At 39.9% G+C, this 17,339-nt stretch overlaps 1 protein-coding gene across 2 annotated transcripts in view; it reads left to right on the top strand.

Annotated features, from left to right (window-relative positions):
* Positions 1-16,513, top strand: part of CUL3 (cullin 3) — a 113,749-nt gene extending 97,236 nt beyond the window's left edge. The window contains exons 10-16 of one of the 2 annotated variants that reach the window (XM_075861428.1): positions 4,126-4,233; positions 4,348-4,472; positions 8,035-8,131; positions 8,250-8,384; positions 11,888-12,074; positions 13,465-13,610; positions 14,637-16,513. In XM_075861428.1, the coding sequence (XP_075717543.1) occupies positions 4,126-4,233; positions 4,348-4,472; positions 8,035-8,131; positions 8,250-8,384; positions 11,888-12,074; positions 13,465-13,610; positions 14,637-14,768 (930 nt within the window). In that variant the 3' untranslated portion in view covers positions 14,769-16,513. The remainder of the gene's footprint in view (positions 1-4,125; positions 4,234-4,347; positions 4,473-8,034; positions 8,132-8,249; positions 8,385-11,887; positions 12,075-13,464; positions 13,611-14,636) is intronic. The other variant, XM_075861429.1, reaches the window with a different exon arrangement.
* Positions 16,514-17,339: the final 826 nt, after the last annotated feature.

The raw sequence follows: 17,339 nt of genomic DNA, 5'->3' as shown, positions 1-17,339 counted from the left end.
ATGAAAAAAGAAGATGCAGAGGGCAGATATCTGTTTATAAAAGGGAAAATTGGTAACACTGTATATACCTTTGCTAACCTATACGCACCCAATGCTGGGCAGTCTTCCTGGCTCATTCGGGTCTTGAACGTTCTGAGAAATTTTTCTGAGGGGATTTTGGTAATGGGGGGAGATTTGAATATACCGCTTAATCCGATATTAGACACCACAGGGTCACAACATACCTCATACAAAAGGCTGGCACAACTGAATAAGGTTCTTCATTCCCTACACCTAACAGATATCTGGAGATTATTACACCCTCTAGATAAGGACTACTCATATTTTTCACCTACTCACAATACGTATCACAGGCTGGACTATATTTTCTTGTCACAGAAATACACATCACTGGTCAGAACAGCGGACATAGGACATATTTTACTATCAGACCATGCGCCAATTTCAGTGACTCTCAGTTTGACGGGAGTCCCTAAGGGGAACTGGTGTTGGAAATTAAACGACACTCTTATTGCAGACAAGAGTAATATTCAGATAGTAGAAAACCATCTATCTCAATACTTTCAACATAACGCATCAGATTCTATCTCTGACCCAATTATATGGGAAGCCCACAAAGCAGTGTTGAGAGGGGAATTAATTTCATTGGGAACACATGTCAAGAAAAAGACAAATGCAATATTAAATGACCTATTCTCCCAGATTGCACTTTTAGAAAGAGTTCATAAGAAAACTGTAGCTATTTCCTCACTAGAAGAATTAACCAGTCTCAGAGAAAAAGTAAAAGATGTACTTAATGTTAAATCTGCGCACCTCCTTCAAATATCAAAATATAAGCAGTATGCCCATGGGGACAGGGGAAACAAGATGATGACGGCATTAATCCGTAAACAACAAGCCAGAACTTTTATACCAGAGATTAAACAGGAGAAGGGGGGAGTGGCTACAGATACTGCTCAAATAGCAGAGGCCTTTCAGGCCTTTTATCACAACCTATATAATTTACAGCATACTTTGGGGACATCAACACCAGACCTTGACAGGACTTCCCTGATAACTAAATTTCTAGACACTATTGACCTTCCCATAATAGAGGGGGAAGACCTAGATATTCTGACAGATCCATTTACGGAAATGGAATTAGAAAAGATATTGATGTCTATCCCGTCGGGAAAAAGCCCAGGCCCAGATGGGTTCACAGTGGGATACTATAAAAAGTTTAAAGCTACATTATTGCCCCACTTCACCAAATTATGCAATTCCTTACTCAGGGGGGAACACTTTCCAAAACAAGCTCTTGAAGCTCACATCACAATCCTACCTAAAGAGGGGAAAGATCCCACATGTTGCGGCAATTATAGACCCATATCCCTCTTGAATACGGACATAAAGTGGTGGGCCAAGGCGTTAGCAGCTAGATTGGGTGAACTACTACCTAAACTCATAGGACAAGAACAAACTGGCTTTGTTAGAGAACGACAAGGTAAAGACAACACATGTAGAGTATTAAGACTAATTGAATACGCCAAGTCACATGGAGTTCCCCTTGTCCTCATGGGTACAGATGCCGAAAAGGCTTTTGATAGGGTTGACTGGGAGTATTTAGAAGCGACCCTACGGAAATTTGGGATCCCTCAATTGTTTATTCAGGCGATATTTTCCTTATATAAAGAACCTAGTGCTAGAATTAGGGTAAATGGGACTCTTTCCAAGCCTTTTAATATTAATAATGGCACACGTCAGGGTTGCCCATTATCGCCGTCTCTGTTCATTATGGTCATGGAAACCTTGATTCAAAAAATAAGGCAGGACCCACAAATACAAGGCATTCAGGTCGGAACTTACACACATACTACAGCAGCATTTGCTGACGATTTGTTAGTGATGACTTCCAATCCTGAGACTTCGATTCCTCACCTTACGAACCTGTTCACAGAGTTTGGGGAAGTTTCCAATTTTAAAATAAATTTTGGGAAATCTGAAATATTAAATATTTCTATACCAGATCCGGTCATAGATCTAATTAAAATTAATTCTCTATTTAAATGGCCTGACAGTACTCTGACATACCTGGGCATTCAGATCGCGAAAGACCCAACACATCTGTATCAGTATAACTACATACCTATGCTAGAGGCTATACAAAAGCAATTAAAAGAACTCAAAGTACCCTTTCTGTCATGGATGGGACGCAAGAATTTATTAAAAACCTATATTGTACCTAAACTGTTATATTTGATACAAGCATTACCGATATGGCTACCTAGAAAGTTCTTTGATAGGGTTCGGAAGATGTTCTCTTCATTTTTATGGAATAATGCTAGGCCACGCCTTAAATACAGGCTACTGATACAGAAACCGCGATTTGGGGGCTTAGGGGTACCAGACGTATTCATGTACTACAAAGCTAACCAGTTGAATAGATGGCATTCTTTGATGAATACAACACAGTCCAATATATATGTGGAATTAGAGCGAGAGCTACTAGAGTTATCAGACAGACTTTCGCTATGGGGCTTGAGGCCCTTCTCACCAAATTCCACATGCTCTAGCACCTTAGTGAAGGGCACTATAAGGGTGTGGCAGGAGGTAAATGGAAGGGACCCGCTTTTGTCGGAAAACATTCCGCTACTACCTATGAGCCTCCTTCCTTACCTGGTAGATAAGAAGAGAATCCCAGTAAGCTCCTTTTGGAAACATATGGATAATATCACAGTGTCCAAATTCTTTGAGTCGGAGTCTCGAGATTGGACAGCCCTATTACTTAGACATACAGGTCTAATTCTTTCTGATTTCATTAAGAGGCAAGATTTTCAGACAGTATGTGATAAATACACAGCTTGTTTTGTTAATTCTCTACATCTGTCCCCACTTGAAAAAGCATTACAGCAACCTACAATTCAAAAAGGTGCTTTAGCTAGATCGTATGATAGGCTATTGTTGGGAGAAAAAGAGGATAAGCTGGAATTAATCACTAGGTGGGAACAGGACCTCCAGACTAACTTTTCAGTGGAGGAACAACGAATTATACTGAAGCGCTCACAGGGGTTCTCGCAATGCATTAGAATCAGAGAAAATTCTTACAAACTTATCACCAGGTGGTACAAAACCCCAGTATGGTTACACAAAATAAATCCAGATGTTCCGGAGGCATGTTGGAGGTGCTCACTGAAAAAGGGTTCTTTAGTGCATATATGGTGGGACTGTACCTTGATACAGGGATTTTGGAAAGCGGTTATCTCAGAAATTAACTCGATTTGTTTAACATCAATTCCTGTGTCCCCACAAGTGATACTTCTATGGTTATCGTCTGATTCATTTACGCCCAAGAAACAAGATCTGGCGACTAATTTACTTACTGCAGCTAAATTGTTGATTCCGTTATTGTGGAAATCCACCAAGTCACCCACTATAGAAGATTGGATTAGGAAGGTGCAAGAGATACGTAGGTTCGAAGAACTCCTACACTGGGAAAGGCAAACGAGGGTGGGCTTTCTATATACCTGGTCACCATGGATGACCTATCTGGGTAAACCCAGATCCGTCTAGAGAAGGTACTAAAGAGAGTCATACCAAGAGGGACATTGACTTCTCCTGGGGCAGGTAGACTGTGACTGTTACTCGTTTCACGTGATCCATAAGAAGCTCCATGATATACCACATGAATGTTTAAAATTATGGTTAATTTATCTTGTTAAGTTTATGTATTAAAGAATTGATTTCATAGTACATTCCTCATGGTTAAAGTCGATTAACATAAACAGTTGAATGATTGTACTATGTTTTTTATGTAAAACCAAGAATGTGAAAAGCATAATACTTGAATTGTTATATGACTCTGTGACATTCTTAATAAAAACAGTTTGAAAACAAATATATATATATATGTGTGTGTATATATATATATATATGTGTGTGTGTGTGTATATATATATATATGTGTGTATGTGTGTGTATATATATATATGTGTGTGTGTGTGTATATATATATATATATGTGTGTATGTGTGTATATATATATATATACACACACATAAATGATGACAGATGCTCTTTAAATACACTGAAACTGCTTTGCGATATTATGAGGATGAATAATAGTCGGCACGCTTACATTTCTTTTAGACTGAGTGCGGTTGCCAATTTACATCAAAGTTGGAGGGCATGTTCAGAGACATGAGCATCTCAAACACCACTATGGATGAATTCCGGCAACACTTACAGACCACGGGGGTATGATAAAAATAATTCATTTGTCTGTATTTATAAATCTATATGTTGACATTGTGTTTATTTCTACAGTCCAACTGTGTGGTCATGTCAGTGTATTCTGATTTTACATTTCAGGTTTCCTTAGGGGGTGTAGATCTCACAGTCAGAGTACTTACCACTGGCTACTGGCCCACACAATCTGCCACACCAAAATGCAACATCCCACCAGCTCCTAGGCATGCTTTTGAAATATTTAGAAGGTATGTTTAACAAATGAGAAGCTACACTCATTAAAGGGCCTCACGTATCATAACTGTCTAACTGAAGCACTGCCCTTATTACCTATAGCGACCTATCGCAGTGCAGCTTTGCTGCTTCCAGAGGAGTATAGAAGCTGCATTCTGATTGGTTGCTCTGGGAGATGAGGCCAGTTATTCTTATGGATAGTTTTGATAAACGTGGCCCAATATTGTATGTACTTTTTCAGAGTTTACGGTTGGTGGACACTTCTGTTTAGTTGCTTTTTGCTTGATGGGGGGTTTGCTGAAATAATGGTTATTTTATCTGCTGATTTTTACATGTATAAATTCTATACAAATATTTCCCACCCAGTCTGTGCTCATTTGGTTCTTGTCAATCTAACACAATGCAGTTTACTTTCCCTGCATGGCACTTTCTTAACCATCTTATCCTCACTATTTTTTTATTTCTATAAGTACATGTGCCACGTTTATGAAGACCGCAGTGCGCCAGTCATAAGCACTATTTTTCCCAACGCTGCTGCGTTCACCTGTTACAGCGCAGCTACTGAACAATGCCCGGTCATACCTGCCATTCTTCTTTAGAATTGCCGAGGAGTATGAAAAATTAAGGGGGGGAGGGGGTTCTTAATAAATATGGTGTTCATGACTAACACCATTTGTATACTGAAACGAACTGTTCCTTATGTGATCTATTGCGTGTCACAGAAATGCTGGGATGTGTCTTTACCGAAGAAAAGAAAATCCAGCACGTCATTTCTTCACTGAAAGCCATGTAGTCAATAATTCTGTATTAAACATGTTTACTAGAGTCAGATCTGCTATCTGAAACGTTTGTCTGGTGAAAATGGTTTGGTCAGGAATCCATGAATAGATGGGTTTCAGTGAAGAAATGACGTGCTGGACTTTGAAGTGATGTTAATGGCATGTCCAGTGGACGGCACGAGCTCAGGATCATCAGGAAAAGTTTTACTTCCTGGCTCTGTGTGTATTCAAGGGAGAGGAGGAAGAAACATCACAGCCCGCCTGTTGTCCGCTCTCCCCCCCTGTGCAGCCCGCCGGTAACCCCAGAGGGGTCTGAGTGCAGGAACTTATGTTCATGTCATCACCTCCTCTTACCAATTAGAGAGGACATTTATTTGCTCTCTAAATGTCACATTTCGGGGGGCTTTGGATGTGCTGCTGCTTAGCCCTTCAGTAGGAAAAATATAATTTCCCCCCCCCCCCCTGCATATTATCAGGACGTTTGTGGACTCCCCGACTTGAATGTTTTCTGGCATCAGGACCTCAGACGTTTTTTGGTCTCTTCAGTTCCGGTGATTGTGAAAATATGTGCATGTAGACAAAAGTGAGCATTTATTTTTAGGAGGTTTTGTTCGGCTTAGTCTCTGCCTGGGTCAGACTTTTAGACACAAACCTGAATTTTTACGCAATTTTTTTCAGTCTTTAATGCCAAATTCCATAGAGGCACCCATGACTGTAAAGTGCTAGATGCTTACTTTCAAAAAATATATATGTGGGTATTGGGGTATAATCTACTTTTTTTTATTTTTGTATTTGAATTTTTTTATGATTCAGGTTTTTGTGTCAAATGTAAAAATGTGTAAAATAGACTTTAAATTTGTACATAATAATTCAATTCAGCTAATAAGACAAATCTTGACAGAGGTAGGGTTGCATTTTGCATCGAAATATCGATACTATTTTGATGCTGTGCACCCGCCAACTGTTCAATACCAAGAATTCATGTATTTCGATACTAAGCTGTGAGGCCAAAAGGCTCATAATCAAAATACATGAATTTAGTCACTAGCATGTGATGAGGCCGGCGCCGCGCTAATGAGCGTCTGCATCGGCCTGAAGACAGAGAAGGATGGCACACGCACGGCAAAGCACCCTCATGTTCTGTCTTCAGTGCATGTCACATCACATCATGCTGATCTGATAAGGAGTGGGGCAATGGCTTTAATACAGAGCCGCAGCTCCGCTCTTACTGTGGAGATCAGAGAAACCTCTTCTCTTCGCCGTTATCCACTTGAATGCCGCGATCAAAGCTGAGAAGGGGGGCCCCCCTTTGATTTCGTCACAGGGATTCCCCGAGGGACATACCGTTATATAAACAGACAGCCCGTGTCCATTGACAGACCCCAGGGCTGCCTGACCATATTTCCTGTTATGGCATACCTAGGTATCCGTGCACAGGCCAATGTACTGGCAAATGGATATATGCCAGTATATTAAGGTTAAAAAGTAAAAAAAATAAAAAATAGAATATATTTTAATAATGTTTAAGTCCCAATACATAAAATATTATATACATTTGGTATCGTCGCGACCCTAATAACCTGCACAACAAAGTTATAGCGTCATTTATAATCGGTGTATGCTGAATTAAAACGGCTTTCTTTCCTGCTTTTTATAAATGAAACAATAATGTAAATGTACCAAAAAACGGCACCTTCATAAAGTACAACTCGTCCCGCAAAAAAACTGTTTCATACAGTTGCGTCAACCAAATAATGTAAAAGGTATGAGTGCGGGATGCAAAGAAGAAATTGAAAAAAAAAAAATTTGGTCCTCGAGGCCAAACTTGGCCGTGTCTCTAAGGGGTTAACTCCAATGTTGCCATTATGAGGGATATGACGGGGTCATTTATTAATGTGAGGCACGTGGTGGTATGAATTTTGAACATCCATGTGCCTCACATTGCTAGTAAACCTATCATGTGCCTCACACTAACCCAATGTTGCCCCTTATGGCTGTGAGGTACATGATAGGGTTAATGTCAGGCACATGGAGGTTCAAAATTCATAACACCATTTGCCTCTCACACCAGAAAATGGAAGGACTTTTTTTTTTTTTTCTTTTATTGTTGGCAAAATATCGTTCTGGTATCGAGAATCACAATACAACACGAGGTATCGGTATCCATGTCTAAATTCTGGTTTCGTGACACCCCTAGAGCGAGGGATTGTGTATGTTCACATCTGGCGTTGGAGAGTCCATTAAGACCCTCCATCGCAGATCCGATTTACAACACCGGAAATTTTTCTACAATAAAGCTACTAAAATTGACGGAACCTTTTGAAAGTAAATAAGTTCTGTCGGGTGCCGTTTATTTTGGCGCTTACGTTTTTTCCTTGTTCGGCTCCTATATAGAAGCAGAATGGGAAACGCAGATGTGAATCCAGCTGTAGAACAACTTTATTATTGGAAGAAAATAAAAATTATGTTTTGCCTGGTGACAGAAATTCTGTTACTAAAAGGAGGAACCCTGCCCCTCCAATAAGACCTTGATTCCACCGGTGATCCTGATGGCCTCCTCGGCTTGGCATGTTCAGGCGCGGAGGCTTCTTTGAGCACCAATAATATAAATGACACAGTAAGTTGTACAGGGTATGCTAGGAGAAGGGTTTTTGTGCCATCCGTGCTTGTCCATCTCTGATGTAACCAGATTTGTATTCATTGTGTTCCATATTACTTTATTTACCATTATTACATTCTGTCACTTTCACGCGACTCCAAATAATTATTGTGGATTTTCTTTCTCTTGCCTCTAAAGGTTTTACCTTGCTAAGCACAGTGGACGACAGCTCACATTGCAGCATCACATGGGCTCAGCAGATCTCAATGCCACGTTCTATGGGCCCGTAAAAAAGGTACAGTAAACCGGATATCTACACAATGATAAAATGATAGGGCGGTGCCGCACAGCTTACATTATGTAGATATTGGTATGTTCAGATTTTATAGGGTGCGCGTGTGATTTTGTCCTAGGAGGACGGTTCAGAGGTCGGCGTTGGAGGCGCACAAGTTACTGGTTCTAACACACGAAAACACATACTGCAGGTCTCAACCTTCCAGATGACTATACTAATGCTCTTCAACAACCGAGAAAAGTATACGTTTGAGGTGAGGTATTAAAAACCTTCTTTACAATATGTCACATTCTATTTGTGTGGTTGATGAAGAATAAGATAACCTTCAAAAAAACCAAAAAAAAACTTGAAACTGTGCGGTCTGGTCATACATGGTGATATCACTGGGCACTATTTTTTTCAGTATTTATGTACTCTATCTGACTTTCTTGTTTAAAAGATCATTTTCATCAAAAAATAAAAAAAATTCTCAATCTCATATCAGAATTCCCTCCTTTTTGAGCTTACAGACATAACTTCTTTACTGTTGCAGCGGATCTGCTGCCATATTAGTCTGTTTTGCTTTAGCTTCTTAGCATGTAATAATAAACTGGTCACTTTCCCAGGCTGTACAGTATGGTGGCGGACCTGATTGACACTTTAGCAAAAAATAGCATTTGGAATGGAATAAACAAAAAAAAGACAATAAATCTGAATATTAAGACAATTTAATTCTGATTCCAAAAATTTGACTCATGAACACCCCCAACCCTTTCGCTGATCAGCTGTTTGAAGGGGCCGTGGCAACTCGATTGCTTACATAGATTTCATTATAGTTCGAATTTGCACATGTAATTACATTCGGAACGGGTGTGTAAGGTATCGCAGTACTGTCCCTTTCACTCGAATAGGACAATGCTGCAATTACTTTCTTAGCGGCTGTTCAAGGAACAGTGTGTGCAAGTGTGAACCAGCTGTCCACTTCAAACCGTTGATCGGCAGGGTTGCCGAGAGTTGGACCCCCACCAATCTAATATTGATAGCCAACATTTTTTTTAAATCCCAGATTACCGCTTTAACCAATGTGTGACAATAGATCTAGTCGTAAAATGTGTCACATTTCTGGTGCATAATGTCACATCAAGTTTAGACTCTAAAAAAGAAAAACGAAGTGTCTAACATGTCTAGCAAGATGCACTAAGTTTATCATAAAGTGTGTGCCACTGTTAAATTTGGCACATCTTCTGACTGCCTAGTGTAAGTTTATGCAGTCTAAGGCCCAATGCACACGGCCGGTCCTGTAATCACGGGCCGCGATTGCAAGCACAGCCGGCCGCCATGGGCAGCCGTCCGCATTTTTGGCCTGTTCTCCCACACAAAGTATGGGAGCACGGACCGTAAAAAGCAAAAGATAGGACATGTCCCATCTTTTGCAGTACACTTTTACGGCCCGGACACCTTCCCGTAAATAAACGGGTAGGTCTCTGTGGACAATAGAAGTGAATTGGTCCGTAATTACGGACGATTTTTGTTGTCGCTTGCATTGGGCCTAAATGTTGGACTGCATTAGTATATATTCCCTATTGTATGGTATAATTTTAAAGTAACACTACAGTGAATTTGTTTTTGATCAAGGCCCCTGTTCCAAAAGGACACCCCTGTAAAATGTAGGTAGGTCATCCTCTTACCGGGTGCTTTGTTGCCAAACTATTTCTTTCGATCCCATCCGCCGCAATGTGACTGCCCAATTCCTACATCATCTGCTCTGTGGACCATAGTCCCTTTCACTATGTATTCCTATGAGACTCACATTGACCATCTCCTAGGAATACACAGTGAAAGTAACACAACAGACACTAGGAATCAGGGAGTCGTATGACAGAACGGTGGGAGGAGAAATCGGCAGCAAAGCGACAGGTAAACTTATGATCTGTCCTACCTTTTACCTGGGTGTGCTTTCTAAACGGCCACACTAAAGAATTTACTGGAGTGTCCCTTTTACTCCTCTTTGTCTGCCCTGTCATTAACCTGTAAATTTACTTGCTCCCTTTGATGCCACTGCAAGCTCATGTACGCAATGCTATTGATCGGATCAGACCTTTACACTAATATATTCAATTAGCGGTCACTAAAGACCACAAACACAGCGCTCATACTTATTGCTGTGTTGCCAAATGCGGAAGCCAGATGGCTGCTAGGGATTCCTGTAACAACATTGATGATGTCACAGGGATTCCCTTGGCGTCATGTAGAGTAGACCTGAGCAGCGTCTCCTCTGCATATCTCTGTAAGGATGATCTAATGGGCTGTTACAACTATATCACTTATCAGTGGTCTGTATATAGGGACAGCAGGGAACACACAAACCATGTATTCCTTGCTACCTAAAGGTCCTATTACACTGATCAATGCTTGTTCCCAATCATTGCCCTGTGTAATCACTGATTTGCTCTTTCATGCAAACTTTGTTGGCAGCACATCTCCCTATGTAAACATATGATATGATGCGCTGCCGACATGATGAAAATGTATAGGGACGAGCCATCGGAGTTAACGATCGCTCATCCCTATACATAAGCAATCATTGATCCGTGTGAAAGGAGCAAACGAGTGCCGATCAACCAGCTGTTCCGTTGATCTGCGTTCGTTTACACGGCCCACATCGATCCGTGTAATAGGACCCTTAGAGTGAAAAAGCAATAAGTAAATATAGTAAAATAAAGAATAAAATGACAAAAATTTATAAAACGTTGAAAAAAGTAAAAGGGGGGGGGCTCCAAACCCACACATACCAGAATTCCTACAAGTGCCTGCCATCAATTTTTGTACCTGGTTGATCGCATGGGTTTAAAGTAAGGGGCGCAGATTTATGTAAAACATTAGACATTGTACACATATTTGGGATTGCTATCAAAAAGAATTGGAGGATACATTTTTGGGGTAAATAAGAAATTCCCTTAAAACGGCATGGGAAAAAGGTTTTTTTTTTTTTTCCTGTTTATGACCATTTTTCCTTTAATATATCAGCTAAAAAAGAGATCTGCTCCATTTAAAAAAAATGAAAATTAACAATCTTCTTTTAGAATGCAGCGTTTCAATGGGTAAAATGTTTGTTCTGGACATCAAGGCCCAAATTACCCCCGGTTAAGAAACGGTTTATTTTGAGGGTTTTCTTCAGGACATCCCTCGAATATTCCAGAATACTATGAGGTGATACATATCTGGTCCTGTTCCTGCCGAATTAAAATAATGTGACTTTTTTTGTAAATGACACGTCTGTGGTTATTTTATCTTGTGGAACTCCGGTAATTTCTCATATTCTTAATAGTTTATAGTAGAAAATACACTCTTCCTTATGGTACACAGCTCCGTGGCTGCAGAACCTCTTTTTTGTAAAATGAGGGGAGTTGCCTGTCCACCATATTCTTTTTATAGACAAGGTCTGCAGCTTTTCAGTTATGTGCTGCAACAGAACTGTATAATACACACTGCAGCTGCTGAAGAACCTCTTATAGAGGGGTTAACTACAAGCCAGTCAGTGTTTATCACAAAAAAAAGGCACTTCCTGCAAAAGCTTGATCGAGGACACTTGAGGCCCGGCACTAGGGGGATTAACATACAAGTCAGCAAAGGGCGACTCTTGGGCCCTTTCGTGACTTTTCTATGCCAATTCGCTGGCATAGAATAGGTTAATTCATTTCCCCCAAAGTTTTGTTCATGCTAGTGCAATTTGTGTGTAGAAGAAGCACTATAAAAACTATTATTTTACCTTTTTAGGAAATTCAGCAAGAGACGGACATCCCAGAGAGGGAGCTTGTGAGGGCACTTCAGTCTCTGGCCTGTGGAAAGCCAACGCAACGAGTCCTCACAAAAGAACCCAAATCGAAAGAAATAGAGAGTGGGCACATGTTCACTGTTAATGATCAGTTCACTTCCAAACTTCATAGAGTTAAAATCCAAACAGGTGAGTACAGCCGTATAGGAACAGCTAGTGCTGGTAAAGCTGGCCTTACCAAGAGCAGGTACCACCTGAACCCCTGTTTTTTTTTTAGCAGCGGCACAAGTTGCATATCCATCAAATTTTCTGTGAGATACAAAAAATTTATTTACATCCCTGCAACATAAAAACTTGATTCAAACTCTAGGAATTCTTTTTGACTATCCATTCCCACAATTGGCTCTTCTAGACCTGCACAGCAGCTTCAAATGTAGAGAAACTTGGGCTCCCGGCTTCACTGGTCAACAAAGTGTATTTCTTCGAGCTTCTGGCATATCTTGGTGCCAACAATGTCGTCTTTAGGAGCGAAGAAGTGTGCATAGTCATATATGTTAAAATACAAAGGCTAAGTGCATATTAGAAAAAGTTTACACAAATTTTGTCAATTTAAAGGGAATGTGTTGCCAGAAAAACATGTTTTTTTTTTTTAAATTAAACATTTAGTGTGTGGGTGATTAAACATTGTTCAAATTTTTTTTATTTTTTTCACGAGTCAGGAAATATTATAAATTAATTCTAATTTATAATACTACCCATTTTTGGTCACTAGATGGAGCTATTCCCAAAATTGCAGCTTTGCAAAATTGGGTAAAAAGCCCGCGCTCTAGTGAGCTCTCAGCATCCCCCCCTCCTTTATCCTGGCTAGTGCCGGGATAAACGAGGGGTTTGAACGGTGTAACCTCCTACACTGTGTGTCGCCATTTTTTGAGCTAACACGCAGTGTAGTAGGTTTACATACAGTAGTAAACACACACAAACACGAACATACATTGAAATCTCTTACCTGCTCCTGCCGCCGCGGCTCCCTCCGGCCCGTCCGCTCCGTTTGCTGCCGCTGGTCCAAGTGCACAAATCCGGAAGCCGCGACCGGAAGTAGTAATATTACTGTCCGGCCGCGACTTCCGGTCCACAGGAAAATGGCGCCGGACGGCGCCAATTTCGAATTGGACTGTGTGGGAGCGGCGCATGCGCAGTTCCCACACAGACGCCGTACACTGAAGTCAATGGGACGGGAGCTGTTCGCAGTCCCTATGGGACTGTGGCTGCCGTATTCCATGTCTGTATGTGTCGTTAATCGACACAGACAGAAATGGAACAAAAAATGGCAGCCCCCATAGGGAAGAAAAAGTGTAAAAATAAGAAAGTAAAACACAAACACACAAATGAATATAAACGTTTTTAATAAAGCACTAACATCTTTAACATATAAAAAAATAATTTGTGATGACACTGTTCCTTTAAGGCGTTTTTGACATTTTCAGCCTTCATAGGTGACACACATTGTGGTGTACATTAAATCGTGTTGGAAACTGTCCCCTTTTCTAGATTGCAATAAATATGTACTTTCCTTTTTCAGTGGCTGCCAAACAAGGTGAATCTGACCCTGAAAGAAAAGAAACCCGACAGAAAGTTGATGACGACAGAAAACATGAGATAGAAGCTGCTATAGTTCGGATTATGAAATCTAGAAAGAAAATGCAGCACAACGTATTAGTAGCAGAGGTATTACATTTTTATTTATTTTTTTAGTTTTTTTACACACTACCACACTGAAACAATTTCTTTTTTAATTATTGAGACATGAAATATTCGATTTAAAGTTGTTCAGGACATTTATGATATATCCACAGGATGTGTCATAAATGTCCGATGCGGGTCCCACCTCTGGGACCCGCACCTATCTCGAGAACGGGGCCCCCTAAACTCCGTTTTACCTCTGTGTTGCGACTGAAGCATGTGATTTCCGACCATGAAAATGAAAACCGCTGAGCTAGTCTGTTTCCGTAACTCCTGTTTAGTTCTATGGGACTTACGGAAACAGCGTAGCTCAGCGAGCTACGCTGTTTTCTTCTTCATGGTCGGAAATCACACACTTCAGCCGCAACATAGAGAGGTAGAATGGGGTTTAGGGGGCCCCGTTCTAGAGATAGATGCGGGTCCCAGAGGTGGGACCCGCATCTATCTGACATTTTTTAAATATCCTGTGGATATGTCATTAATGTCACTTATGGGCAAACCCTTTAAACCTTATTTGGGACACATATGGCAATTTCTTAGACATGTAAGTGGTTTGAGGACATGTTAGAAATGAAATGCAATGATCTTCTAGTATTGGCTTGCGCGCCTGTTGTAGCAGTTTTGTCCTGATATGACTCCCAGACTTGGCAATTATCCAGTAGGAATTAATTCTGTATAATGGGATGCATTATATATATATATATATATATATTTTTTTTTACATATGTACAATTTGTATTGTGTCTTAAATATTAGACTAAGTAGTAGAAAGCATTTTTGTTTGCTACGGTTTATACAGATGACAGTGATTTTTTTTAATTTATTTTTTATGGATATATCTGATTTCCATTCCTATATATGTCTGTATTTGGTGAAGTAAAGATGCTGATCATGTAGAGAATATAAAGAGTTTTCAGTAAGGCCTATTTATTTAGTGTTACACGTTCTCGTCACTTCGACATCACACGATATACACAATTTTTAATGTGTTTTCTTCTCCCCCCTCTACAGGTAACACAGCAATTGAAGGCCCGATTCCTTCCGAGTCCAGTTGTTATTAAAAAACGTATTGAAGGACTTATTGAACGTGAATATCTAGCACGAACACCTGAGGATCGCAAAGTATACACCTACGTAGCATAGAAAATGCCACCTGCTAATTGATTTACTCTTGGACTTCATAACCCTTCGCATGGACTGGGAAGTTCTCTTAAATCATTACACGGTTACGAGCGTCATCTATTAAATTACAGTACGTGTCCTAGAACATGCACGACAAGCCTACAAGATTTTACGACATCAGATTCCCTTGGGGGGCCTTTGTAGATATCATTTATACAGTTCCTTTGTGGAATTGTTAACACCCAGATTTCTCTTTCGATACCGTATGGAATGAACGGGAAACACCAAAAAGGAAGAAAAATGAATAAATAAATAAAAAATAAATAAAAAAAATTTAGAAAATACAAGTCAAGTTAATAAAATTTTGGGGAACTTACTCCCTGCCCCCGAACGTTAGTGGTGGTGTTTGTGTTCATCTGCTGAATCTAATGCTTTTCTTTAAGGGTATGGAAATGCCGAGTTCTCTGTTGCAGTTCAGGTTATGGGAATAAATGACTTTTTTGTAGTATTAAACACAGGAACGTCATTACAATGCCAGGTTGGGTGTTGGGCTGCTGTTTATTTTGATCCTTGCACATAAATTTTAAGTTAAAACACATGGATGTCTTTGTCTTTAAGATAAAGTCTTAGTCTACCTTGATGTACATTTCCCCCCCCCCTTTTATTTTTGGCACTCTGGACCATCAGCCCTCAATGAAGATCAGCACTGTTTTGACTCTTGCTTCTTTTGTGGAGGATTCAGGCTTTCCACTTGGTCACAACCCTGGAGAGGCGGCTGGAAAGTAATATTTGCTGTTTATTGGCAACTTCAAATTGTAAGGCAGGAGTGTTTATTTGGTGTATGTTTAACCCTATTTATTCAAGCAATTGCTCAAGACACCAATTTCGCAACGGCCTGTGATCTTCTGGAAAAGTATGCTTTTAACATGCGGAGAACTGCTTATTGCTAAAGCGTGAAACCCCCGTAGAACCTGCTATGCATCAAGCGTATATAACCACTGTATTTTCCTAAAGTGATGCCTTTTCCACATGATTTATCACACAACCGTTACACACTGCTTCTTGTCTCCTCTACCAACAGCATATTTAGGGCAAATCTCCTTAATCGTGGTTCTATAAATCAGCCCTATGTACCAATATGCATGTTGAGCGTTGACTTTGCAAGTCCAAATACATTGTCCTGAGCCTTTTTGTTTATTTTATAGCTAAAAATGGATATTAATCTGCACCATGTTCGTATTTAATGTGAATTATTTTCCCCAGCCGCATAAACATGTGAAAGGTGCCCATCAAACGGTCATTTACTGAATCTCGGCAAGTCTTGTTCTATTCTTATTCACATACATTGCCACAGACGAAAGAATATGTTCCAGTGTTTGCCGTTGTAAATAACATTTTACTTGTTTACTATATTCTTTTAAAAGACCATTTTATGCTATACATTTATGGTAATAAGAGCCTGCAAATTTGCAATAAACAGGGTTTTTACTCTTCCATGTTTACATTGCAATGCACATTTCTGGGGGAATAAAAGGTGTAACATTCTCGACTTGCAGTTTCTATAATTTTGTATGACTAAGTAAGAAAAAATGAGCTAGTCCTAAGATTTTCCTGGTTTAGTGTATTCTAATCTTAGAATAGGGCAAACGGCCCGCTAAAGGGTTTCTTTGTATTATTTTATGTATATGATTGTTATTTTATTTATGCTTGAATAATGAGATTGAACCTTCAAACCAAAATAGATTAAATGGAACTTTTATTCTGTAGCAGTGGATTTTATCACTCTTGTCAAGTTATCGGAGCTTTTCAGGTGTTTCAGCGTAGTATTTTTATGTCTATTATGTTTGTATTGAGTGGGGTCTACAATAAAGTGAAGTCATATTGACATAATATTGTTTGGCCCGAAGCATAACACTGAAAATGTGTCAAAAGCAAGAGGTACATTTATATTCGTTTATGAAATCGTAACCATGCAATATTCCTTTATACTTGCTAGTGACTTTATAAAGCCGACTCTTTCAGATACAACTCGGATCCATATTTTTGATTTATTTACTGAAAGAATTAGAATGATGAATTTCTTTCAGTCCTAAATTATAGCTGCTTCTATAATTGAATGACTTTGTCTGCAGTGCACAACTCCTGCTCTGTACACTCGCATGGTCTGCAAACATGAGCTATTGTCTGTGCAGCTGCAGGAGTTTGTTTTCATTGATTTTCTGTTGCAGGTTTTCCCCATTTGAATTCAATGGGGATGCAAAACCCAATAGAAAGCAAAGTGTTACGACTTTTGCAGTGGAGTCGCAGCAAATTCCGCCGCAAAAATTGCAACTCAGAAAAAAGTAAATTAATATATATATATAATCTTATACATCATACTAACCCAGAACGCTCTCCTTCCTGCAGTCTGGCTTCCTGGGATAACGTTGCATCCCATGTGACCACTGCAGCCAATCACAGGCTGCAGCATCACATGGCCTGCAACGTCATCCCAGGAGGCCGGACTACGTGCAGAAAAGAGGGAGGGGGTAAGTATGATCAGGTTTTTTTTTTTCTCCCTAATGTTTTTGCCCGCAGCGGAAATTCCGTTTG

This window comes from Rhinoderma darwinii, chromosome 4, assembly GCF_050947455.1.
Source record: "Rhinoderma darwinii isolate aRhiDar2 chromosome 4, aRhiDar2.hap1, whole genome shotgun sequence".
Lineage (NCBI taxonomy): Eukaryota > Metazoa > Chordata > Amphibia > Anura > Rhinodermatidae > Rhinoderma > Rhinoderma darwinii.
This window is presented reverse-complemented; position numbering and strand designations above follow the sequence as displayed.